Source organism: Arvicola amphibius, chromosome 12 (genome assembly GCF_903992535.2).
Source record: "Arvicola amphibius chromosome 12, mArvAmp1.2, whole genome shotgun sequence".
NCBI classification, from domain to species: Eukaryota; Metazoa; Chordata; class Mammalia; order Rodentia; family Cricetidae; genus Arvicola; species Arvicola amphibius.
Window position 1 is genome coordinate 85,280,351 of NC_052058.2, and position 26,751 is coordinate 85,307,101.

General features: G+C 40.3%; 1 protein-coding gene across 7 annotated transcripts in view; it reads left to right on the forward strand.

The window, feature by feature from the left end:
* Ppp1r12b (protein phosphatase 1 regulatory subunit 12B) overlaps nt 1-26,751 on the forward strand; it is a 215,516-nt gene that overhangs the window by 156,114 nt on the left and 32,651 nt on the right. Inside the window, exon 19 of one of the 7 annotated variants that reach the window (XM_038348738.1) lies at nt 21,537-21,618. The exons of 5 other annotated variants lie outside the window; for them this stretch is intronic. In XM_038348738.1, coding sequence (XP_038204666.1) covers nt 21,537-21,611 — 75 coding nt within the window. In that variant the 3' untranslated portion in view covers nt 21,612-21,618. Of the gene's footprint in view, nt 1-10,786; nt 11,492-21,536; nt 21,619-26,751 lie in introns of those variants that run through there. One more of the 7 variants, XM_038348744.2, reaches the window with a different exon arrangement.

Consider the following 26,751-nt stretch of genomic DNA (forward strand, 5'->3'; position numbering starts at 1 on the left):
GTGATGCTCTTACACAGAGGCACTCTGACTGGGCTCTGTGCCATTAGAATTACTTTAAAAACAACTAATTAAACCAGGCGGTGGTAGCATATGTCTTAAATCCTAGCACTCAAGAGGCAGAGGCAGGCTGCTCTTTGTGAGTTCAAAGCCAGCCAAGTCTACAGAGCGAGTTCCAGGACAGACTCCAAAGCTACACACAGAAACACTGTCTTGAAAAAAAGTTGAAAATTAACAACAAAATAACTTATTTAGGCTTGGGAATGCCACTCAGTGTTTGAGTACTAAGCCCCAGCACTTCAGCTAAACCACAGTAACCAAAAACAGATTATTTGCTTAGTGTGAGATCAGAAATGAGTGTATCAATGTATAGAAGACCTGGAAAGATGACCCAGTTTCAGTTCTCAGCTTCCTGAAACTCCAGCTGCAGAGAATCGTAAGATTCCCGGAATCTCTTTGGAGATGAGAATCGTACTGTTAAGCACTTCGCACACCTCTAATGGCACTTGGTGTGGAGAGCATACACTTTAATAGTTTTTAGATCGGATTAATGAAAGAAAAGTGCCTGTTGATAATGAATAAAAAAACCTATCCATTGATCCTTATATTCATAAGCAGGCCTGAAAATGGTTGTTCTCTGTCCAGTTCTTACCTTCAAAGAAAGGGTAAACTAAATTACAATTCTTGACTGATAATATTTGACTCCTCATCACTTCCCTAAATCTAAGCTAAAATGCATATATTATATGAACTCAGTTTATTACCAACTCAGTCACTTAAAAGTTAATTTTCAGGAAGCTGCCAAAAAATTCTCAAAAGATGAGGTAATGTCTACCAAACTGTCGGGGGTCCCAGTTGGGCTTTGAAGACCTTTGCGGTCTGGAGCTGCTCTCACCTTTTCTAGGGTACTTTCCCATAGTTTTGCTGCAGCGGAGTAGATACACAATGGAAAGGAACTCTTTTGTCACTGTACCAAAAGTAGAATAGTAGGTGTATCTCTCCACCATTGGTTCTCAGCCTTCCTAATGCTACAGCCCTCATGTGGTGACCCCAATCATACAGTTATTTTCATTGCTACTTTGTAATTTTGCTACTTTATGAATCATAATGTAAATATCTGATATGCAGACTACCTAATATACAACCCCCAAAGGGGCTGTAACCCACAGGTTGTGAAGCACTGTCTAGATGATTAAGTTTCAGATTGGAAGCTATTTCAGAAGAATCTAAGACTAGGCCTAGTTTCTGACTACCGTCACCTAAAACTTACTGCCACAAACTCTGTAGCTTGGGCTCAATTCTGACGTCTCCAGAGGTGACAGAACTGTCACAGGCACTGCAGAACTTGATTCTGCTCTCCTTTTCTGTGTGTGTGTGAGTGTGCACATGTATAGGCGGATACTCCCAGCTGCCCAGACCCAAAATGGTCACACAGAAACTGCATTAATTACAACACTGTTTGCCCAATAGCTTATGCATACTAGCTAACTCTTAAACACCTTAAATTAACCCATTTCTATTAATCTGTGAATCACCACAAGGTTGTTGCCTACATGTAAGGTTCTGGCTGGCCACTTGCATCAGTGACTACATGGCATCTCCTTGACTTTGCCTACTTTCTCTCCATATCTCTGTTCGAATTTCCTGCCTGATTTTACTCTACTAAGCCATTGGCTGAAACAGCTTCTTTAATAACCAGTAGTAATAAAACATATTCATAGCATACAGAGGGGAATCCCACATCACGCATGTGCGTGTGTGTCTGTGTTTCTGTGTATATCTGTGTATGTGCATGTGCTTGCTCACACATGTTCATGCATGCATTTACACTCCATAGGATGAATGTGGAGGTCACTTCTCTCCTTCCATCTTGTTTTTAGGCAGGTTACCCTCTTATTTTGCTGCTGTGTAACGTGATCCAGGCTGCTGGCCCCTGAGCTTTCTGCCAGTTCTCCTGTCTCTCCTAGGACTTATCCTTAGTAGTAGTGCTGGGATTACAGGTGGCACCACCACATCTAGCTTTTTAGAGTTGAGCTAAGGTTATCAGGCTTGTACAGCAGAAGCTTTTAACTGCTGAGCCATCTTCCCACTCCCTTTTCTTTTCTTTTCTTTTTTTTAATTCTATATACTTTTTAAACCCTTCCTTCCACCTCCCTAAGTAAAGCTTGAGAACTGAAGACAGGCAACTGTGCTGTCCCCCTCGTATGATGATGACACTTGATGTCGAGTTGTCAGCTGGTGGGGCATCTTCTGTCATAATTTAGAAAAGTGAGTTGTTATTCCCAACATTCTTTCCTTGATAGGATGGTAAATACAAGTTCCTCTGGTTAAAGCCTTTAATAGCAAAGCCGACCCAGGTGGCGCACACCTTTAATCCTAGTACTCCAGAGGTGGGCAGATCTCTGAGTTTGAGGCCAGCCAGAGCTACAAGTCAGATTCTGTTCCAAGAAAACTTTAATGACATTCAGGGAATCTTCATGTCATGTACCACATAAATATTAGCAGACTGCGTTTGAATCTCCATGCTTGAGTGGCCAGCAGTCTTGACACTGGCCACCATAATATGCTCATTCTCCTGCCTCATGATAATGTCCATCAGACCCCACATTTGGATGTGTAAGGAGTGACTTTCATTCCTACTTTTGGGCCTAACTGATCAGATGTAATATTGTTTGTTTTTCTTCAGAGCACATACCCCTTGCCCGTTCAATAGCCCAGAGAGTGGATGGCTGTTCTTGTATTGTGCTAGATTAAGAACTGTTCTTGCTTTTCTCATCAGCAAAAGATTTGTGCTGATTTTTTTGGCTTCAAACTTTTTGCTATAACTGAATATAAAATACATCCTACATTATGATCCGATACATATTGTGTACATATATAAACAGAAATAACAGTTTCAAGAAAGCACAGTCCTAAGTAACACACTCAGAATTTACTGGTCTGCTTCACTTTTTATCACTTTTATGAGCCACTAACTTGATTTATGACCTATTAACAAGTCTCAAATTATAATTATTGTACCCTCCCAAATGATTGTCTATTGCATTGAGAAACCCAGTTCTGTGAAATCCTAGAATCCTCTGAAATGAGAAGCTGTTTCTCAAGAGTTCACTGGAGGTAAGGCCTCCGTTTGTCCTCTTTTCCCACCCCAGTAAGATGAAAGAACTAGACTTTTTTCTTTTTGTTTTGAAACAATTTCAAGCCACATAAATACTAAATAGGACAAAGAGCTCTTATGTTTGTTTTGTTTTTTGAGGCAAGGTTTCTCTGTGTGTCTTTGAAACCTGTCCTGGAATTCACTTTGTAGAGCAGGCTGGCTTTGAACTCACAAAGATCCGCCTGCCTCTGCCTCTCAAGTGCTGGGATTAAAGGTGTGCATCACCACCACCTGGTGACAAAAAACTCCTTATTCCCTTCATGCAGTGACCAAATCCAAGTCTCACCAGTTGTTTCAACAATGTCCCTTCTAGTAAAAGAACCCAAACCTGAGTCATGAACTCACCAAGCTTTACTCCCTAGTGTGCCCTTCCTTGACTGAAGTTTAAGGTAAGAGTCCAGTCGTACTGTGTGTACCCAGTGTTTCACTGTGATTAGAACCAGTCTGTATGTTTCTGCCGTGATGGCATGATGTCACAGGAATGATATGTTCTTTTCTTTTCAAACTGCTTGGCCTGTGGTGTTACCTTTGACCAATAGATGAAGATGGCATATGCCAGGTTTCTCTGTGGCAGAGTTCCTTTTGCTCTTTAGTGGTTTGTATGTTATAAAGGAATGTTTTAGGATCCTGTAAAAGTCACTCACTCGTCTACTTTAACTACTTACTACTTTGGGATTTGTTACTTTTCTTTCCTGAACTAATTTAACAATGGTAGTTTCTAAAAACTGGTGATTCTTTTTTCTAACTTCATCACTCTTTCTACATTTTACCATAAGGAAGAACTTTCCTCATTTATTTTTATTATTGTTCATTTCTTTATGTTGGTATGTATTCATGGATGCCCATTTTCTTCCATGGCTAACTTATAATTTTTGATGTCCATATGTCCCTTTTATAACACACTTTTGGTGTCCTCTTGTTATTTAGGGACCCAAGTTCATTTTCTTTTCCTTCCCCAGCTCTGGAATTAGTCACTTTCCCAGGAGCTTTGCTCCTTTAGTTGGAAGTAGCACTTGGCAGCAGCAATCTAGGTGCTGGTCTCCGCATGCTAGCAGGGTATCGCTCTTCCCAGGCCCTCTTAGGAAGCAGAAGCAAGTAAACGCATGCACACACACGCATTTCCATTTAACTCCTGTATTGAAAACCGTGAGCCATATCACTACTTTCAGTTCTGCACAAAAACACAGAAGTCATTCCAGCTTTCTTTTTTCCCCTTCATATTTATATCTTAAACAAAAACCAATGAGGACCTATTTCCTATTATTTTTAGTACATTTTCTTTTTTGTGTCAGTTTGTTGAAGGAACGGCGGGTCTATGTCCCACCACCCGGCTAGCTTTACCCAAAATAATTACACGGAAACTGTATTCTTTTAAATATTGCCTGTTATCTGTAGCTTCTTATTGGTTGATTTTCATATCTTGCTTTAACCCATATTTAGTAATCCGTGTAGCACCACGAGATGTGGCTTACCAGGAGAGATCTTAACCTGCGTCCATCTCGCAGAGGAGAAGCATGGCGATTCACTATGGCGACTGCCTGAAGCCTCTCCCCTCTCTTTCCCACAATTCTGTTCTGTCTACTCCGCCTACCTAATTTTCTGTCTCTTAAAGGGCCAAGGCAGTTTCTTTATTAATAAATGAAAGTAACACATAGACACTCCTCCATCATCAGTGTCCTGTGTAAATGCAGTCTCCTAACAATACCAGACGATGGCTTCATTACCATATCCTCCTTTTATTCCAGGACAGGACTCTACTTTCCAAGAAATGCGATAAGGAATAAGTTAGGCAGAGGGAAACGTTCTTTCGTAAATCCTTGAAGAGATTCTATTGCCCCTTTAATAGTAGCCTTTTACCTGGCTTGAAGAAAAGCAAGAGCAGGGGCTAGAGAGATGGCTCAGCAGTAACAGTGGTTCTCTCCGGAGGACCTGAGTTCAAGTTCTAGCACCCACACTACCAGCTCACAACCACTTGTAACTCCAACTCCAGGGAATTTGATACCTCTACCCTCCGTGTACATGTGCACTGACGTGATCATGTGCAGACATTCACATAATTAAAATGAAATCATTCTTTAAGAAATAACATAGAAACCAGGTGCTGATGAGGTATACTTTTAATTCCAGCACTCGGGAGGCAGAGGCAGGCAGATCTCTATGGGTTCAAGGCCAGCCTGATCTGCAAAATGAGTTTCAGTACAGCCAGGGCAACACAGAGAAACCATGTCTTGAAAAACCATAACCAAATAAATAAAAATAAAAAATAAAAACAAGAGCATCAAATGTGAAAGCTAGTATTTAGACTTTTTCCTCGAAATTTTATTTAGAGTTTTGTATGTGTTTTACACATGCATATGTATATCAGCCAAGCATTTTTTTGTGATAACTACCTTGTATTGAGTATGGTTGTATTGGATAGAATTTGATTAATTTTCTGTATATTAACCCTAAATCATATAACTCCACATTATAGTTTACTATTTTGGAAGTGGCCCAAATAAAACTCCCTGAGGTTAGAGAACCTGACCATGTCAGGGAATTGCACAGAGGTGTGACTTTCATCCAGGGGTGTGCGACTGAGAAGGCCACACACTGTCTCTCCACAGGTACAGCGTGATGGGTGTCTTTTCTTTTGCTGTGATAAAATACCTGGAGAAAAAGCCAACTAGGAGAAAGGGTGTTTATTTTAGCTTACCATTCCAGATTACATTTCATCATAGCAGAGAAATCAAGGTGATAGGAATTTGAAACATCTAGTCACATCCCATCCACAGTCAGGAACAGGAAGAAATAGACACATGCGTGGTTGCTACTGCTCAGCTCACTTTCTCTTTTATATGACAGTCCAGGACCCAGACCTAGGGAATGGGGGCACTCAATTTAGGCTAGGTCTTCCTACATCAGTTACAATCAGAACAGCTCTCACAGGCCAGCCTGCTCTGGCAGACAGGTCCTCACTGAGCCTGTCTTACAGATGACTCAAGACTGTGTCACATTAATGATCCAAAAACTAATCATCCCAGGGGGAGCATATTCATTGCTAGGTATCATCACCAGGAGAGCAGTCTGCCAAGTATCACTATTAAACTATGGCATTTCATTTTCTTGATTTGAATAATAAGAAAAAAAAACATATCAGATTCTTTAATTTTTCTCTAAGTTTTTGGAGCACTCAATAAATGGGAGTTCTGATCAGGATTCACCCTATAAGGGTTTTCATTTATTTTCACATTTGGTTTATGTCAACTCAAACACAAACCCTTTGCTTGTTCTTGTAGTTAGAGAGTTTTGAACTAACTACCTGGGGCTCTTAATTCATTTATAGTCACCAACCTCTTGCTTTTATCTTACCTAGAAGAAATAGAACAGCCGGACAGTAGTAGCACACACCTTTAATCCCAGCACTCGGGAGGCAGAGACAGGCGGATCTCAGTGAGTTCAAGACCAGCCTGGTCTACAAGAGTGAGTTCCAGAACAGCCAGGGATGTTACACAGAGAAACCCTGTCTTGAAAAGAAATAAAATAAAACAAAACAAAAACCCCAAAGAAATAGAACAGATGAGTTCATCGTTTTGTCCTGCCTCTCTGAACTAAGTTCTACTTTAAACAAATGTCTTCTACAGAGTTTTGCTCATGAAGTCTGCTTCTGGGATTTTTCTGACCAGGCTCTTTGGTTACTGACTCAATTGAAGAAAGAATAGTTTGAGTTAGCAATTGAAGAATTCTTGCCTGAGGAGGCAAAAAGGAGAGCAGTTCTTAATCAAACACCCCCATACTGAGGCTTAAGGGAAAGTGTAACTATGCCGCTAGGACTTTAATTTGAGATTGGCTAGTATGGAGACCAAGGTGGATTGTTTGACTCTAAGTCCATACTTTAAAAATGATACTACCAAGGTGTAGGCCTCAAAACCAGGTTCTCTGTATAACTGCAGCTGCGTACGTTTCCTTTCCAGTCTTTTCACTGGGATAGGAAAGATGTTTCACTTTTGTGGGGGAATTAATGGTTTTTTAACCTGAAAGGGAGAATACATGTCTTTTTGGCAAAATTAAAGAAAAATAAATACACAAAAGAGCACGTAAACGAAGAGAGAATTTAGATTCAGCTTCCTGGAGAAGTTGTCGCTGGTCCAGACTTTAATGTATTCCTGAGTGTCTCAGATACTTTACATTGCCCTTAAGACCATGGTTTTTTGTTGTTGTTGTTGTTGTTGTTTTTTGTTTTTTTTTCTCATTTTTTTATTCAAGATTTCCATCTCCTCCCCCTTCCCTCCCCTCCCTTCCACCCATACCCCCACTCCACCCCTCTCCAAAGACAAAGAGCCATCAGGGTTCCCTTCACTATGTTAAGTCCAAGGTCCTCCCAGCTCCCCCTAAGTCCAGGAAGGTGAGCAACCAAACTGACAAGGCTCACAGTGAGCCCGTCCATGCTGTAGGGTTCATGTTCATTGCCATTGTCCTTGGTTTCTCAGTCCTCCTCCACCGTCAGCCACATTCAGAGAGTCCGGTTTGGTCCCCTGTTCCATCAGTCCCATTCTGACTGGACTTGGTGGTCTCCCGTTAGATCTGTTCCACCGTCTCCATGGGTAAAAGCACTCCTCGCGGTCCTGGCTTCCTTGCTCATGATCTCCCTCCTTTTGCTCCTCATCAGGACCTTGAGAGCTCAGTCTGGTGCTCCTCTGTGGGGCTCTGTCATTTTCTCCATCCAATGCCAGGTGAAGGTTCTATGGTGATATGCAAGATATTCATGAGTATGACAATAGGATCTGGACATTTCTGGCACCCTCTCCTCAGCTGCCCTAGGAACTAGCTGGGGTCGTCTTCCTGGACACCTGGGAACCCCTCTAGAGTCAAGTCTCTGCCAACCCTAGAATGGCTCCCTTAACTAAGATATATAGTTCCTTATTCCCATATCCACCCTTCCTATACCCCAACCATCCTATTCCCCCAAGCTCTTCCCATCCTCCACTTCACCCTTTTCTCTCCCCATCCCCCCATCCCACCCCACCCCCATGTTCCCATTTTTTGTCCGGCAATCTTGTCTACTTCCAATAACCAGGAGGATAACTATATGTTTTTCTTTGGGTTCACCTTCTTATATAGCTTCTCTAGGATTTTTTACGGATTATAGGCTCGATGTCCTTTATTTATGGCTAGAAACCAATTATGAGTGAGTACATCCCATGTTCCTCTTTTTGGGCCTGGGTTACCTCGCTCAGGATGGTGTTTTCTATTTCCATCCATTTGCATGCAAAATTCAAGATGTCATTGTTTTTTACCGCCGAGTAGTACTCTAATATGTATATATTCCACACTTTCTTCATCCATTCTTCCACTGAAGGGCATCTAGGTTGTTTCCAGGTTCTGGCTATTACAAATAATGCTGCTCAACCTCCTTAGCAATCAGGGAAATGCAAATCAAAACAACGCTGAGATACCATCTTACACCTGTCAGAATGGCTAAAATCAAAAACACCAATGATAGCCTTTGCTGGAGAGGATGTGGAGTAAGGGGTACACTCATCCATTGCTGGTGGGAATGCAAACTTGTGCAACCACTTTGGAAAGCAGTGTGGAGGTTTCTCAGGAAATTTGGGATCAACCTACCCCAGGACCCAGCAATCCCACTATTGGGAATTTACCTAAGAGATGCCCAATCATATTACAAAAGCATTTGTTCAACTATGTTTATAGCAGCATTATTTGTAATAGCTAGGACCATGGTTTTCTTAAAGGCCTTGATTGGTAGGTAGGTCTTTTCACATCAGCTTCTATTCACCTGAATCAGCAAGGGCTCAGCCCTTGGTAGTGCTGTTTGTGCTCACTTCTGCTGGTTGCGTATCTTTGGCCAAGTCATTTAACCTTTTAGAACTTGGGTTTCCTCATCTATTAGATGATAATATAACAATGTACTTTTCAACATGGTTGAAAAGAGAAGATAACACCAGATTTATGGGAACACATTGAACGATATAAAAGAATTTGTCAATGTTAGCACTTCCTTAAATAGACATGTGATATAAATGAGAAGAAATAAAATAACTATTTAAGAATAAAGGGGGTTTATGGTCCCTCCCAGTTGCTAGTAAGTGTGAAATTACTATGTAAACTTTACAGAAGCAGGTCCAGAAACTGTGGCCGCGTTGTCCTTACTGTCCCTTTAAAGAATAGTATAACCATGATAATGTTCATTTAACATATCGACAGGGTTAACTATGTAAGATATATAATATATCTTATATAATATAAAATCCATAGATTGGGGATCAATAAAAATGACTCATGATGTAAAAACTCTAATTCCAAGCTTGATAACCTGAGTTCAATCCCTGGAACCCACTTGGTGAAAGGAAAAAAAAACTCCCTAAGTTGTCTTCTGATTTGCATGTACACACACACATAAACACATATACACATACAGACCATGGCATATGTGTACCCACACAGACACAGACAAAATAAATGTCCCCAAAAATTCACAGATAAGAATTCTCATAATTGGTCTTTAAGCTGGAGCCTATAATTCTAGTCCGTTGTAGGATTAACAAGTCTTAAGGAATTGTTTTCGGATTGCAAAATGAATCATGACTTACTTGTAAATCCTTTTTAAACTGTGTTCATTAAATTAACCCCCCAAGTAGATAATCACTTTTGCCTATTTAATTTCATAAAATTAGTGTTTGGAATAAAAAAGATATCACAACAATCGAGGCAGAAGAGTCATTAGTAGGAAGGATTTAAGGAGTAAAAAGTATAAATTTCATGTGGAAAGGGAAAGGTGGGATAGAGTTTCCAAGAGCCTGGAGGGAAGTGAGTTGTTACTTTGTGGATAAACCCATTGGCTTAGAAAGCATTTGGCTTAGAAATGTTGGACAGCGTGGTGATGACAACAGAATGCAAGAGATTAAATTTGAGATGTTTCTTCAAGGCCAAATCCAAACTCCTTCAACGCCCAGTAAAAAAATTCCTTTCTTGTTAACTCTTAATTTTCTGTGCTACTGAGTCCTGTCATCCTGGTTTCAAAACTGTCACCTATTAATTGTTGTTTTTCTCCACCTTTGTGCCACTTTCAGATCTTATCCCTTGTTGACTGTGGTGTCTTAAGAAATGCCACATTTTCTAATAGAAACTTAGCCAATAAGATCTCTGGTCTACAGAACTTACTGTGCAGTGGGCCAGAGTTTGAAACTGCTGGCTTTTCTCACGATGCAAGAATGACAGGGCATTAAAACTGCACATAGAAAGCTTGAAGGCACTTTCATATTTCTGTCTGGGCTTGTTACTTGAGAGATATGAGAGTTGAAAATCACTATTCTCATATGCAAAAAAAGTGTTTAGAGAAATCAGTCTCTGCAGCTGCTCTCTGTTCTGGGGTAGTAACTCCTGGAGGAGGTGGGGTCGCCTTTAGGCATGCCCACAGCCTCCATTCCTAGAAGCTGGCGGCTTTCTTTTCCTTCTACAAGTGGCAACCAAGTTCTGGGTTGAAAGTGAATCCTTGCCTTTGGCTACTCTCCAGCATTCCTGGCTGAGCGAATGGGGATTTGGAATGTCAGAAAATAGAAGAGGGGAGGGGAAAGATGTGCGTATGACTCTGACTGTTCAGAGCAGAGGCAGCTCGTCTGGAAGGACTCGGACAGCTTGACTTCCTCAGACCGCTTCCTTCTCATAAACTTAGTTCCTTCTTTGTGTTTCGTTGTTTAACCTGAGTTTAGCAGGGCAGTTCAAACCCTTATAGCCCAGTGGGATCAGCCTAAGAGAGGACAGGGTGACTTCCGGAGGACTTGTGTTTCTTCCTTCTGGATAAAGTGGCAGTACTTATCCCCAGATTCATCTGCAGCAAGATCCAGAACTCCTCTAGGATTTAATCTGGAGTCGTCGGGAACCCTGATTCAGGATTTATTCAAGAGCCAACCTGAGTAAGAAGCAACCTGTGGAGAGAATCAAGGATCGGGTCTAGGCATGAATGGTGGCTTTTGGCACATGCCTGCCACTGCTCACACTGACTGAAGCTGAGCTGAAATATTGATGGGACACGACTCTCAGACTCTGTAACTGCGGCCTGGTTCAGAGCTCAAGACTATAATTTACAAGGCGGTCTTTATCCTTTGTTTGGTTCTATCCAAAGTCATCTTGTCTCAACCCAAAAGGAGAGCTTCTGTAAGAATAGTCTACAGGGACAGTTCCCGGCTGTGTGTGAAGAATCCAGAGGTTGGGTGTCTGTCTGCATACCCGTGAACCATGTCCTCTTTATATACACGAAGTAAGGAATTCACACGGAATAGGAAATCTCAGTCTGATTCTCCCCCAGCATCTCCCTCCCCGACTGCCAAGACACTCCGAGTAAGCCTTTTTATTTGTCTGGTCATAGCTATGTCAAAGGTGGGAAATGGGTTTCGTGGGACTTGCAGGCTGAGACTGAGAGAAGGGGCATTTCAATTAAGTCAGTTAAGGAGGGAAATCGCAATTAAAGCCCCAGATAGCTCTCCTGAAAGTCACAGTACATGATACTGTCGTAAGTAAAAGCAGACTCAAATAATTCAGGCTATAGCTTCTGTCTTTCAGCTTTGAATCTGTTGTAAACTGCTTGGCAGTAAGAGTCTGTAGAGCTTTTTGTTTGGTGTGTTTTGTTGTTGTTTGTTTGAACCTGGTTGTTTTTTTTTGTTTGATTTTGATTTTGGTTTTGGGATTTTTGTTTGTTTGTATGTTTTTGAGACAGGGTCTTAATATAGAATATTGATTGGCCTAGAGCTCAATATGTTGACCAGACTAGCCTCAAACTAATAGAGATCCGCCTGTCTCAGCCTCTCTGGTACTGGGAATAAAGGCATGGCACCACCCCAGCAGATTCTAAGGTTTTATAACAATGTCTTATAGAGCTTTTCTTTAAAATTTTCACCCATTTTTAGTTGCTGTTTTTTCCTGTGTTTTGTGGACTGTGTTTCCCAGCAGATTCTAAGGTTTTATAACAATGTCTTATAGAGCTTTTCTTTAAATTTTTCACCCATTTTTAGTTGCTGTTTTTTCCTGTGTTTTGTGGACTGTGTTTCCAGAGAAAAAGCTCCCTAATGACATCTGTGTGCATCAAATTTTCATAATTTCCAAGTTCTGTATGCATAATCATATGTGTATGCATGAGACAGTGTATGCTTTTACCTGTTTTATATATCTCTGTGATTAATAAAAAGTCAGAATGAATTAAGCCTCATGGATACTTGCAGCCTTCCTCTCAGGTACCATCAGAAAACTCCTTTGACAACCAGCTGGGTTAAAGTGCTTGTGATATTTTGGACAGGGCTGTTTAAGACTTTTACCATTTTCTCTGGTCACTATAGGGACATCGTATCTAATTTAGTGTCCTCCTTGGTCAAGAGATGGCAAAAGCAAGAAATGCTACCAATTGCAAATGAGCAGTGAGAAGCCCTGATGGGCATATTAGGTAGCAGGCGAGGAGCAGCTCCCCCTCTAGGGAGCTAGTCTGCACTATAAGGCGTACCCAACAGCATAACAAGAGGGCAGCCAGGCTTCCTTATTTGGAGAGCTGTGGGATTTTGCCAGAAACCTCAGCAGACTGCAGCTTTTTATTTATTTTTATTTTTTTCATTTTCAGTGTCTCCCTCCAAGAGTAAGTTCTCCTATAGTAGGATTTGGGATGCAGCATATTGTTCTGCAACCTCAGCCAGAGATACTTAGTACTCGAGTGCCAAAAAAAAAAGAAAAAAAAAATCATATGATACTATTTTGCTCATAGTCCTTTTTGTGAGAGGACCAAGGGAGGCTGTACGGTGTGGTACAGTGTCACCACCACGGAGCTCCTGGGTTCCTGAGTATTTCTTTTCCTATGGACTAGTACTTCCCTTAACACAAGGCTCCAGGCACTTTTTGCAGCTGCTGTTGGGTATTTTCTGGTGACTCCTAATTGATGTCCACAAAACTGAACACTATTACTTCAACTAATGCCTCCTTTTGCTGTCCTCCCCTATCATGTCCCATAGAAACTGTGGATGTAAAGAGCCCTTGTTAACAATCAGGTATAGAAACCTCAGCTCCCAGAGTCCTGTATGATACCTGTGATCACTCCGCAGGTTTCTCTGTAGTAACTGCCCTCCTTTTTCCTTTCTCCATTCCCTCATTAGCATTGGCGCTTCTTCTTGTCTCCACTCTTTCCATCCTCATTCTCCTACCTCCCACCCCTGCCTTTTAGACAGAGAGCACAGTGGGAGATAATTTGAGAGTTTAAATTACAGCAAATCAAACATGGGGGTAGTGACTACTTCCCAGTTTTAGTGGCCAGAGGCTGTAGATTCACACCATAGTATCAGTTTACTATAGCTAATTTCCAGTGTCCAGATGGCTTGAGACCATACTGTAGAGAACATTGATTTTCATATGGCATTGGTGTTCCATTATGTCTTTAATGACTGGAACAGAGAAAGACGTGCAAAAGTAATTTGGAGGCTTTAGACTCTTGGGACTAGTTATGTAGCTAGGATTCATCTCATGAGATTTCACTTGTCTATTCATTTAACTATCATGTTTGACTAATTGGGATACTCTGTAAAAACTGGTTTGGGGGTACACCTTAACAACACATTCACTGTGGTCTTGTGCTCACATGTCTTCTGATGCCTAGTTGCAGCAGGTTGGTTCTCTGCTGCCCCGAAAGCTGGGTGTTAAATGGGTTACATAAAAGAGACGTGACTTGCCTAGCATCACTTGGATAGTAAGCAGCAGAGTTTTCAGCTCAGCTTTCTCTACTTCCAAAACTTACCCGAAACACTGAGTGCAAAGCAAATAGATTTGAAGATCAAATTTAAGGTTCTGCCTAACAGGCCAGGAATAGTTAAAAACCTAAATTGCTGTAGGAATCCAAAATTTATCAATGGTAGGAATATGGGAAACTGAAATTGCAAGGAAGAGGAACACTGTGTCTGTAGACCAAGGGAAGAAACTGACAAGCCATAATTGAATCTGTGTGACTGGCTCTTAAATTTCAGTCATGCCCTCCAGGGCCCAAAACACCACAGACCCCGAGATCTTGTAGGCCTCAGATTTCTCTTAAAGAAAATGACAATAAAAACATGGCTAATGACTTTATCTTCCCCTTCCCATGTAGTTTTTGTCAGCTAGACATTGAATCATTGAGAAGGTTGTTCTTGAGTGATACAACATTCTTCAAAACAGGACTGAATTTTTGAACAAGTGTCTCAAAGTTTATTAGTATTCTACTGGTGTTAAAGAGTTAAATATGAAGTGCTTCCATATAGGAAAAATATCCTCAGAGAATTTTTAAATAATGCCTGTTTACATAAAAATATTTTGGACATTTTGTTCTCAACAAATGTTTAGGAAACCCATGGGTAAATTAAAACTAGCCGAGTAGGTATTATTGTTAACTTGTGATAACAAAGGTCGGGTGATTTTTAGTGAGTACAAAACAGAAACTGTTTTATCACATTCTTTTACTTTCGAACACTTTGCAGTATCTGATACTTTCTGAATTATGTAATGCCAGATTTCTGTACACAGTAAGCCTGTGACCTTCTTAATAACATAGACGTCTAATCCAGGGCCAGCAAGATGGCGTAGTGGGTTAAGGCACTTCCCACTGTCTGGTGACCTGAGTTTGATTCCCAGAAAATGATGGAAGAAGAAGACTAACTCCCACAAGTTGGTCTCTGACCTCTGCACAAATGCATGTGCTCAAACACAGAAATAAATGTATAAAACAAACAAAAAAGATTCTTCTGCCTGCCTGGATATTGTGTGGCTTTCTCCCCAGTGAAATATCACTCATATCTGAGTAGAAGAAAGTACATGTCCTCAACAGTCAAGATTCATATTTACTTCTCATTCATATTTTTAAACAATATTTTTAATTCTCTGAACATAAATTATACTGTTAAGCATGATTTTAAAGGCTGGAGAGATGACTCTGCAATTAAGAGCACGTATTATTCTTATATAGGACCAGGAATTCACAACTATCTATAACTCCAATTCCAGAGAATCCAGTGACCTCTGTGGGTACCAGGCCTGCACATGATACACATAGATACATGCAGGAAAAACATTCTTTCAGATAAATAAAATAAACCTGATGTGAAGGTTGCATATGCCTATAAACCCAGTTCTAAGCAAACTGAGACAAAAATTCTAAGATCACAGGACTGGAGAAATGACTTAGCCATTAAGAGCACTGCCTGCTATTCCAGGGGATCCATGTTCAATTCCCAGCACGCACATGATAGCTCACAACTGTCTATAACTCCAGTTCCAGGGGATCCAACACTCTCCTCTCACACAGACACATATGTAAGCAAAACACAAATGCACATAAAATAAAAATAAAATAATATAGAAAGAAAAAAATTCTAAAATCACAAGTTTGAGACTAACCTAGGCTACGCAGTTGAGTTCGAGGCCAGCCTCTGCTAGTAAGACTTTGTCTCCTCTAAAACAAACAACCAAATCACCAGTCTTCCTCTTCATTAAAGTACCCATCTGTCTTCTTCATCCTCCTGTGCCCTCCAGCCTGCACTGAGAATGGTTGTGGTACTGTGAGTTTTCTGTAGATTAATAGAATAACTTCTTTAACTGGTTCTTTGGCATCTGCACTCATTTCTCATAGTTTAGCATTTCTTGTATCTAAAGTATTTAGTCTGGATTGCTTCAGATCGAACATCCCTATGAGCTATTGATCTGTCATCTGATCTGTCACTATGGGAAGCAGAATGATGTCTCTTTGTAGTAGAAACTCCCTTCTCTTACTTCGAAGCAGCTGGAACATAAGATGCATGGTTCATATATTCTCCAGAAAGGCTTCTTTTCAGAGCAGTTTTTCAACATTAAAATTCTAAGCGAGGTCTACTTGTTATCTCATCTGCTCAAGAGGCAGAGACAGGAAGACCAACAAGTTCAAGGACTACCTGGGCAACTTAGTGAGACCCTGCCTCAAAATAAGTAAGAAAAAGCCAGAGCTGAGGAATCTTAGTCATAGAGCCTGGAATGTACAAGGTACTATGTTAAGTCCCAGTGCTACCAAAATTTAAAAAGAAAAAAATTTAAAATTCTGAATCACATATATTTAGTACCAAAGTATTATTTGCTGATTAAAATATGCCCTTTTTAATATAGTATGACATAATTGAGAACATAGGAGGCTGAGGCAGAGGGATCACAAGATTAAAGTCAGTCTGCCTGAGCTACATAACAAGATCTTGTCTAAAAAAGGAAGAGTATGTATATGAGAGAGAGAATGTAATATAGAACATACACACACATACATAGATAATTTCAGCAGATATCCAAAGTGTAGGGCTTGTTTGATAACTGCTGACTACATTTTGAAGTAAACGGATCAGCATCTGAATATCTGAATCCTAGGAACCTTTTAATTAGACAATTTTTTACTGACTTGCTCATTTATGATACAAGGACCTGACCTGTATTTATAGCCCGGGATCACTAGCATTTAGTCTGGATTGCTTCGGGTTTTGCATAAATATTTTTTATACCAACAACTAATGTACACAAAGGGAACAGTTAATCTATTTGCTTTATTTTATAATCACCCCTCGTCATTACATTAGATAAACTGAATGATAAAAGGCTGTGGCTTTCAGGAGAGCTTATTTATGTAAGGACTCTGGTTTCAGGACAAGGGTAGTCTGCCTCTTCTCTTTTCAACCTGAGGTGTGGATCAGGAAGGAGAGGTGTGTCATGTACCTCTGGCCAACACCAAATACTTCTATAGTTTATTATTTTATGCTCTTTACCAAGGATACTACATTCGGGGCATTACCAATCCAGAATCCTTTTTTTTTTTTTTTCTTCATCAAATTCCACCTTTTTAATTCATTATCATGGAATGAGAAGCATTTTTCTGGGTGAATAATGCTAATTAGGGTGCAATCTGTTAATCATATTTTTCTGCCTAATTAAAGCCACTATCCATTTTTTGTTTGTTTGTTTTAGTCCACTCAGAAAAAGTCAGTAAGCTGCGATTCTTCAGTCCAAAGAATCCTTCTGGACAGTACTGACAGGGTCCCCATTGGAAGCCATTCTCAAGTTCTAGGTAGATGCCTACTGGTTTAGTTCATCCATGTCCTAAATAGAGCCCTAATAAGGTAGCTTTTGATTCCAGGTGTATTGAGCAGAAAGGCTGGGAGTTTTGAAGACATTATTTTCTTGGCTGTAAGCTGTGTCCTACTCTTGCCTCCATAACACCATGCCCATGGTGAGTAGTCATCTGCTCTGTCCTGATGGTGGTCTCAGTATGGGCTAGTCTTGAATTCATGGTAACCCTGCCTCAGCTGCATACCTGGGATTGTAGAGTGCCTCGTGCCAGCCAGTCTGCTTCACTAGCAGTCCTCACAACTAACATCTCACAAGCGTCTGCTATGTTTAAATCCTGTGTTGGATGCTAGAATTCATAAATGAAGGACCTATTTTCTAAATGGAGAGATGAAAAACAAGTTCATATCCAGAGAAATGAATTTTCTAATAAAAACATAGGTTCCCAGTATTTTTATTGAACCAAGTAGGGAAAAAATGTGTTAGCTTTATGTTTGAAGACCAATAGAAGCTTGGTGACAAAGAAGACCCATATTACAGAGGCAGAGGGGGAATGCATGAGAAAATACAACATTGTTTTGAGCTCTGCAGGTCCTTATGGCTAGAATGAAAGATATATTTATAATAGGAAATAAGGGACCATGCCATGTGATTCTTCGTCTTTCATTGCTAGGATTGGGTGAGTCACCCTATGGACAAAGGATTCTTAGTCTTTCATTGCTAGGACTGGGTGAGTTACCCTATGGACAAAGGGTTAATGGTCTGAAGAGGAGTTGTGATACAAGTTGCATATGAGAGAAATAAGTGCTGGAAGCTGGCGGGAGCAGGAGCCACTCAAGTCAGTGGTCCCTCTGATGGCAGGGAGCACAAGAAGCCTTCTGTCGTTTAGATGGTGAACTGACGAAGTGGAGGGCTGGGAGCAGGGATGGGCATGGGAAAGTGGCAGAGAAAAGAGAACAAATTGAACTGTCAGATGTGAGAGACAGAAATACATTTTCATGTTAGGATTGATTGAATAAGGGGTGCCATGGGACATTCAATAGTGACATTCAGAAGTATGGATTTAGCATACCTAACCCACGATCTTGAAAGGCTCCAGAATTGAAAACTTTGAGGCTAACATGATGCCACAAGGAGAAAAAAAATCCCATTTCTGACTTCATGTCACATTAAAAATGGAGATACACTAAAAATTTAGCAAAATAATTCATCTATATGCTACATGTCTAAGGTGTATAAGAAACAAATGAATTTCTTATTTTTGGATCTATCTCCAACGTTTCTTATTATGCAGATTCCCCCAACTCTGAAGAGAGAGATGGAGATCTTAGCTATTTTTGATCCTGTACATTGCAGATAAGAGATAATAGTTGATCTAGAGCTCAGTCTACAAATCAATTACAGACTGAAAAGATTGATAGTGAGGATGAAAGCTACGAGAGATAAAGGAACGACTAAGTGTAAAACAGTGACAGCCGGCTGTTTGCAGTTACACTAGAACCTTATACATTAAGGCAGAGGTTCTGTGTCTCCTTTCTTTGCCTGGGAGCACTGTAGCCAGCTTGTTATAGGAATAAGCTTCTCTGTTCTCAAAGGATCCAGAAATTTAGGAAGTTGAGAGGCAATTGACTGTGAGTTTGCAGTTGAAGTCTAGTTTTATTTTCATTATATAATAATTACATAGCCAGGGATTATGTTTTTCAAGTTAGAAGAAGTTCCCAGACCAGTCACATTGACTTGGCTTGATTTTTCTCTCAATTGCATGTTTGGGTGAGCTGACAGTTAATTGTACTCAGAAGGCCAAGGGAAAGTGGAGTTAGACTTCATCAGACTTGTTCTTTTTTAGCTGCTTTTTGGTTCTGATCTTGACCTGCTTTTTATGCACTGGATGTTGGTTATCTGAAACTGGAGTGTCATTACAGTTACATTACATTACAATGCAACTAGCCTCTTTGGTTACATGATGTCATGTAAAATATAAGTAGTTATTTTTAATGTTTGTGTGAAACATTAAGTGTTTTTAGATTGAAATTAAATTGTAAAGTAAATAAAAGTATAGTAAGTCTTTAGTCTTAAAAATCTTTGTATTGCTTTGAGAAAAAGTAACATCCACCTAGCAAAATAATGAGCCTACATGACTGTAGATTAGAAAGGGTGAGTAGGAAGTGGCCTGGATCCACCAATCAAATGTTTCACTTGAGTGCTAAGGAAGTGATTTGATCTTGATCCCTCTAGTAGCCATCAAGCATTGGGAGAATCAAAGGACCAAGAGGGACAAGAGAGACAGCATAGAGACTTGGGAGAGACCAGCACTCTGTGTAGCTGTCGTTTACACAGCATTTCTGGCCCGTGTGGTGCCAAGCACTCGGGTTTGTTACCTTACTTAGTGCCATCAGTAACCTCAAACACCGAGTACCATTATCCCCACTTCCCTGATGAAACCACTGAAACAGAGGGAATCGTTATCTGAGCTCTTAATACTGACAATGCTGCAGCAGCAGTCAGGACCCAGAGTCTGTCCTGCCCTGAAGAGGTGCAGCTGCCCCAGCGAAACCGCGGTGAGTCCACGAAAGCGTTCCTAGACTATGGCCAGTAGTCCCGGTTATGGGGTTTGACTGGAAGAAGAAGATGAGGGCCATTCAACCTGTTTTAAAGGAGGGAAACCCTTACAGAATAATTGGGAAGGCGACAAACTTTTTTAAAAATGTATCATTTTAAAATTGGAACTTTAAAATTAGAATTAAGATCAAATAAATTCCTTAGCACTCAAGTGAAACATTTTATTTGTGGGTCCAGCCCACTTCCTACGCACCCTTCTGACCCACAGCCATTTAATCTCACTATTCTGCCGTCTGGATGAAGCTATTGGCTTCTTCCTGTGGATAGGAGAAAAAAGCCTTGCCTTGTGGTCGTATGACTCCCGTCATGTCTAGGTGTCTGTCAGCTATATATAAATTGTTACCCTAAAGCCAATTTTTAGCACTCAGAAACAGATCCTTAGAGTCAGGTGGTTTCACTGTTTTGTTTGTGCTATTAATTTTCTTTGTAAATGAATTTGAAACAAATATTACAACTTGGAACCTATTAAGTTGTAATGAGTTTGGAAATAGTAGAACATGAATTACTTAGGGTTTTCTTACCCGGAGGACCCGTGCCCTACCTCCAAGCAGACTACAGCATTTCCTCTGCTGAGGTCTACATTTTAATAGATCAGTCAGTTCTGGGAACCCTAATTCCAAACCACCGTGTGTTTGAAGATTCCATTTCCCTGTGGAAGAATAAAAATGGAAAATAATTTCTTTAATTCCGTTTTGGCTTGGTTTGGTTTTTCATCTCTTGGAGTGCTATCTTTCAGCGCAGTGTAACACTATGGTATAACTGCGGCTATAGCAAAGCCGCACCTGTGGCAGATTTCCCGTAGTCACACATGATAGTGTCATTTTTAACAGCCACCAGCTACAGACTCCAGGATGTCTGGGACCTTCCTTAAAGCCTTGTCCAAGCTCTCTAATCGGTATGAGTCTCTCCTTTCTTGTTTACTGCAGGAACCACATAACCTGGCTCTTGATTACATTCAGTTTATGTCTTGCCTTACTCTGTTTTATAGGTGAGACCAAAGAGTCGTGTCTTAGATTTTGTAACTGTGTTTATTACTCTGTGTCACTGGCAAGGCTGGCAATACACAGGCACTTAATGAAAATACAGAGTGAAGACGCTGCCTATTTAAGATTTGAACTCTCTTCTCTTTTCCCATTTGACTGTTTTGAAGAGTCAGAGGCTACATGCTAGAGATTGCCATTTCTGAACTGAAAGCTGAACACGGGTTGTCCCAAGGCAATTCAAATGATTCCTATTTATCATGCCGGTACTCCTATAGCTCCAAACTAAATGTTGATATTTTGGTTTCTGTGGGGCAAAAGGAAAAAGTCAAAAACAGAGGAAGCCCCTGACCTGCCGAGCTTTACTGAGAAATAAGTTTGATCACGTGGACTTAGGCTTAGGCTCTTGGAATTACTTTCCTTTTGAATGTTTACCATTAGTGTTCATGAATAGAGGTCCAAGGACAGCTTTGTGAAGTGGGTTCTTTCCTCAGCTCTTTCGAGGGTCCGGGTGGCAGACGTGCATCATTGTGGGGAGTACCATGCCATTCGAGCCACTTGGCCGCTCTTCTTTTGCTCTGTGGGTGAAATCTAGGAAGACCTTTCCAAAGTTTTAATTAACATCTTGGTCTAAATAAAATCTTGGACTGCTTTCCAGAAAACTATGGCATTTACTATGTTTAAAAAAAATTTTTAAAAATCTGTCTCAGCAGGCATGGGGTCACAAGCTTGTCATCCTAACACTGGGAAGCTGGAGGCAGGAGAATAGAAGTTCCAGACATACTTAGCTACATAGTGATGATGAGGACAGTCTCGGGTACGTAAGATCATGTCTCATAAAAACAAAACACACTCGTGCACATATGCACACAAAGACATGATTGTTGCATGCCAGTAATCAAAGCATTCAGGGGGCAGACAAGAGGATTGCCACAGTTTGAAGCCAGCTAGAGCTACATAGTGGGTCCTTGTCTCAAAAATCAAACAAACGGAAAAGGTCTCTTCTCGGGCAAGTTTACAGCCGTGAAGGACTGTGATCTACCTAAGAGCCTCACGGACACACAAGGACACTTGAAGACTGGGGCTCCTAGGGGCTTAAGGCCGAGCTGGGGACTTGTAAATTCATGGCTTTTTTTTTTGTGTGTGTGTGTGCTGAGGATGGAGCTCAGTGCAGGCTAGGTAAGTGCTCTGTCACTGAGCTATAGCCCCAGCCCTAAATTTCTGAATGACTATATGGAATGTCAACAAACTGCTTTTGGAGGAGCGGTCAGGCTTTACTAAGCCCAGTATTTTAATCATTGCAGTATATACTGAAGTAGCTGTGCACACTGGTATATCTAAGCCATAAGGAGAGTATGCCTGTGGCAGCGTGAGAAGTGCAAACCACATGCTAGAGCTACACCTTTCAGGGCCTCTCATTGTGTATCGTGCATAGCATATGGATAGCTAGGTAGAGAGCATGTGAGAGCTTAAAAGGTATATGTAGTTTCTAAGGATTTTTAGAATTATCTTTAAATTTAAAAAAAATGGTTTGCCTCAGATATTTTATGAAGGAATTGGCATATTCATATATTTCCTTCTAAGGTAAGCTTTAGGAACTATAAAAACTATGAGCAGTAAAAATCCTAATAATATTTTGGGAGCTTAATAAATACACCAGACGATGAGTGTTTCTATGATGTAACAAACTTACTTTTATTTTTTATATTTATTTGGGGGTGGTGCTCACGTATGCTACGGTGGATAGAAGTCAGAGGACAACTTGCAAAAATTAGTTCTCTCTGTCCACAGCGTGGGTCCTGGCAAATCATATTCCAGTCATCTGGCTTGGTAGCCAGGGCCTTTACCCACTTAGCCATCTTGCCAGCCCCAGTTATTTTTATTTTAAAATGTAGTAAGATATAGTAGATTACTTTCCGCCTGCAGTATTATAAAGTTTATAGGATTGATATGTTCACCTCTATTCTTCCACACTAAGGAAACAAATGAAAAACCAATAGGGAGTCATTATTTAACATGTGACATTTCCCCCAATATTTATAGTATAGGGTCTGAGAGGAGGCTCAGTGGGTAAATCACTGACAAGCCAGACGACCTGCGTTTGATCCCTGTGACCCAAATAATATGGAAGAAAAGAACTAATGCCACAAAGTTGTCATCTGTCCCCACACCTGCACATCATGTACACCCATGCACAATAATAAATAAAAATTTAAAAAGAAATAGCTACAATATAAACAGTGTTAAGTGGTGAATTTGACTTTCTCATTTAGTTATTTTTCCATATGTATTTTGTAGTTGGTAAAGACAAACCAAGGAGTTTATATGATGAAGATATATGTAATTTAATATTTGCTAATTTTTTGCTTAGAAGTCTACAGTCTCTGACATGGATGAGCACTTTGTTCTAGCATAAGGCAGTATTTTTAGCATTGTTTGGATGCTGAATATATATGGTTACTCTTTGTATCTGAGGCCATGTTTCTTCCAGGATGTTATTAACTGGACCATGTTTTGTTTTTAAAGGGAGAAAGTTGGAAATGGTTTTCCAATTATATCCTGATCTAATCTCCAGATTCTATATTTATGAAAATATAGATTTGTCATCATATGCACAGTTGATCTTATGATAGACAGAGTTTCCCCCCACCCCAAGTGGGCCTGCCTGATATAATCGTGTGAGCCTAATGACACAAAGGGTAAGAAGTATGAAGGATGGGACGGACCCATATGCCATTGCTGGATTGAAGAGGGAAGAGGCTGAGAGAGAAGGGATGTGGAAGTCCCCGCAAGCCCCAGGTGGCCACTAGCTGAAAGTAGGAAAACCATAGTGGCGGGGGTGTGGGGAGGAACACAGGACCTGCAGCCTAAACTGCAAGATTCTGGAGTCTCCAGGTGAATGAGTTCGAAGGCAGAGAACAAAGAAGGCACTAGAACTGTGCCAGCCCTGCGACCTATAAAACTGGGATAATGGGTGTTTTAAGATTCTGAGTTTTATGACAATAGAAAACTAACACAATTGAAACTTTGGTGATAATAAGGAAATAATGGATTTTTTAATGCACATGTAGGGGAACTACCACATCTTTACACAAATCTAATCCTTTTTCCATCTGTCTGTTTTCAAATTGTACAAGATCTTAACTATTTTGTTGGGGATACAGACTTGGAAAGACCTAATCCAACCCTACAAACCAGTATACCATCCTTATTTCAAGTTTCCTTAAAATCCTATCCTTTTGTGTTATGAACGGCATTCCTTTTGTTACATGGCTAGGGTGCTTTTGTCTTTCCTAGACATATTGATGAAACCAGATAGTTTGTAACAGTATGTATGTGTTATTATTATGATTAGGTTGTCAGGGGCTCTGAAATTCGGTCTTACATTCTGTCTTTGCAAGCTCACTTCTGCTGGCTTGTCTCTCATCAGCCTGAGAACTCTGAACTGACAGGGGGTTCTCTGTGGGCATCCCAGAATAGCTCAACTTGTTTCCCCTGGCTCAGATAGAATACAGAACATGATAGAAAATGTTCCTTCTGCTTCGTCCTTCTTTGGAAATGTAAATAGATTTTTTCCCATCGCTGTGGGGTCAGACTCTGACTCCGAAGGAACATGAGTTAAAGAAGTTTCAACCTTGGCAGTGGACATGTGACTTTGTCTGTTCCTTTCCCTTGGGCCCAACTTTCCAGAGCCATGACTTTATTTTAAACGTGGTGGGAAGAGTTTGGTTTTAATTATGTGCCTTTCTGAATCCTGATAACTTTCAAGTTAAAAGCTTTGGTGAGGATTTTCTATTCAGCCTCTGGTGTTTTGAAGGCTCTCCTCATTTCAGAAATCAAAACCATCCTGGTTCCTGTCCCCTTCTAGGACTGCCATCTGAAGTAATGGCAGTCTTCACTCTGTTCACTTATTAGAAGCAGGCCTGAGCAGAGGGCTGTTATGGAGCATTTCCAGAGACATGAAAGAAAGGAGCCTGCTTCTTTATTTGGGACACTTCTCAAACTATATTTTATCCAGCTAGTCATTTTTTTCACCTTGACTCATTGGATTCTTTTTTTTTTTAAGTTGTTTCTATTGAGCTATATATTTTTCTCTGCTTCCATCCCTTCATCTCTCCTCCCCTTCAACTCTCTTCCATGATCCCCATGCTTCCAGTTTACTTAAGAGCTCTTGTCTTTATCTACTTCCCATGTACATTAGATCCGTGGTTTGTCTTAGGGTCCTCATTATTGTCTAGGTTCTCTGGGATTGTGAATTGTACGCTGTTCTTTTTTATGTCTAAAAGCCACTTATGAGTGAGTGAATATGATATTTGTGTTTCTTAGTCTGGGTTACTTTACTTAATATGATGTTTTCTACATCCATCCTTTTGCCTGGAAATTTCAAGATGTCATTTTTTTCTGCTGTGTAGTACTCCATTGTGTAAATGTACCACATTTTCCTTATCCATTCTTTGTTGGCGGGGCATTTAGGTTGTTTTCAGGCTCTAGCTATGACAAACAATGCTGCTATGAACATAATTGAGCACATGTCCTTGTGGTACGATTGAGCCTCCCTTGGGTATATACCCAAAAGTGGTATTGCTGGGTCTTGAGGTAGATTGTTTCCTATTTTTCTGAGAAAATTCTGATATCCAAAGGGGCTATGCCAGTTTGCACTCCCACCAGCAATGGAGGAGTGTTCCCTTTACCCCACATCCTCTCCAGTTGTCATCAGTGTTTTTGATCTTGGCCATTCTTACATGTGTAAGATGGAATCTCAGAGTTACTTTTATTTGCATTTCTCTGATGACTAAGGATGTTGAACATTTCCTGAAGTGTCTTTCAGCCATTTTAGATTCCTCTGTTGAGAGTTCTCTGTTTAGGTGTATACCCCATTTTTTATTGGATTATTTGTTCTTTTGATGTCCAATTTCTTGAGTTCTTTGTGTATTTTGGAGATCAGCCCCCTATCCAATGTGGGGTTGGTGAAGATCTTTTCCCATTCTGTAGGCTGTTGTTTTGTCTTGTTGACCATGTCCTTTGCTTTACAGAAGCTTTTCAGTTTCAGGAGGTCCAATTTATTAATTGTTTCTCTCAGTGTCTGTGCTACTGGAGTTATATTTAGGAATTGGTGTCCTGTGCCAATGCATTCAAGTTTACTTCCCACTTCCTCTTCTATAAGGTTCAATGTTGGTTGTCTTTATGTTGAAGTCTTTGATCCATTTGGACTTGAGTTTTGTGCATGATTATAGATATGGGTCTATTTTCATTCTACATGTTGATGCCCAGTTATGCCAGCACCATTTGTTGAATATACTTTCTTTTTTCCATTTGGCATTTTTTGCTTCTTTGTCAAAAATCAGGTGTTCATAGGTGTGTGGATTGATATCTGGGTCTTCTGTTTGGTTCCATTGGTCCTCCTGTTTGTTTTTAATGCCATTACCAGGCTGTTTTCAGTACTATAGCTCTGTAGTAGAGTTTGAAGTCAGGAATTGTGATGCCTCCAGAAGTTCCTTTATTGTACAAGAGTGTTTTGGCTATCCTGGGGTTTTTGTTTTTCTATATGAAGTTGAGTATTGTTCTTTTGAGGTCTGTGAAGAAGAATTTTACTAGGATTTTGATGGGCATTGCATTGAATCAGTAGATTGCTTTTGGTAAGATTGCCATTTTTACTGTGTTAACTCTACCTACCCAAGAGCATGGGAGAGCTTTCCATTTTCTGGTGTCTTCTTCAATTTCTTTCTTCAAAGTTTTAAAGTTCTTGTCATACACATCTTCCATTCGTTTGGTTAGAGTTACCCCAAGATATTTTGTTATTTGTGGCTATTGTGAAGGGTGATGTTCCTCTGATTTCTTTTTCAGCCCACTTATCATCTGTGTAAAGGAGGACTACTGGTTTTTTTTTCTGAGTTAATTTTGTGTCCTGCTACAATACTGAAAGTGTTC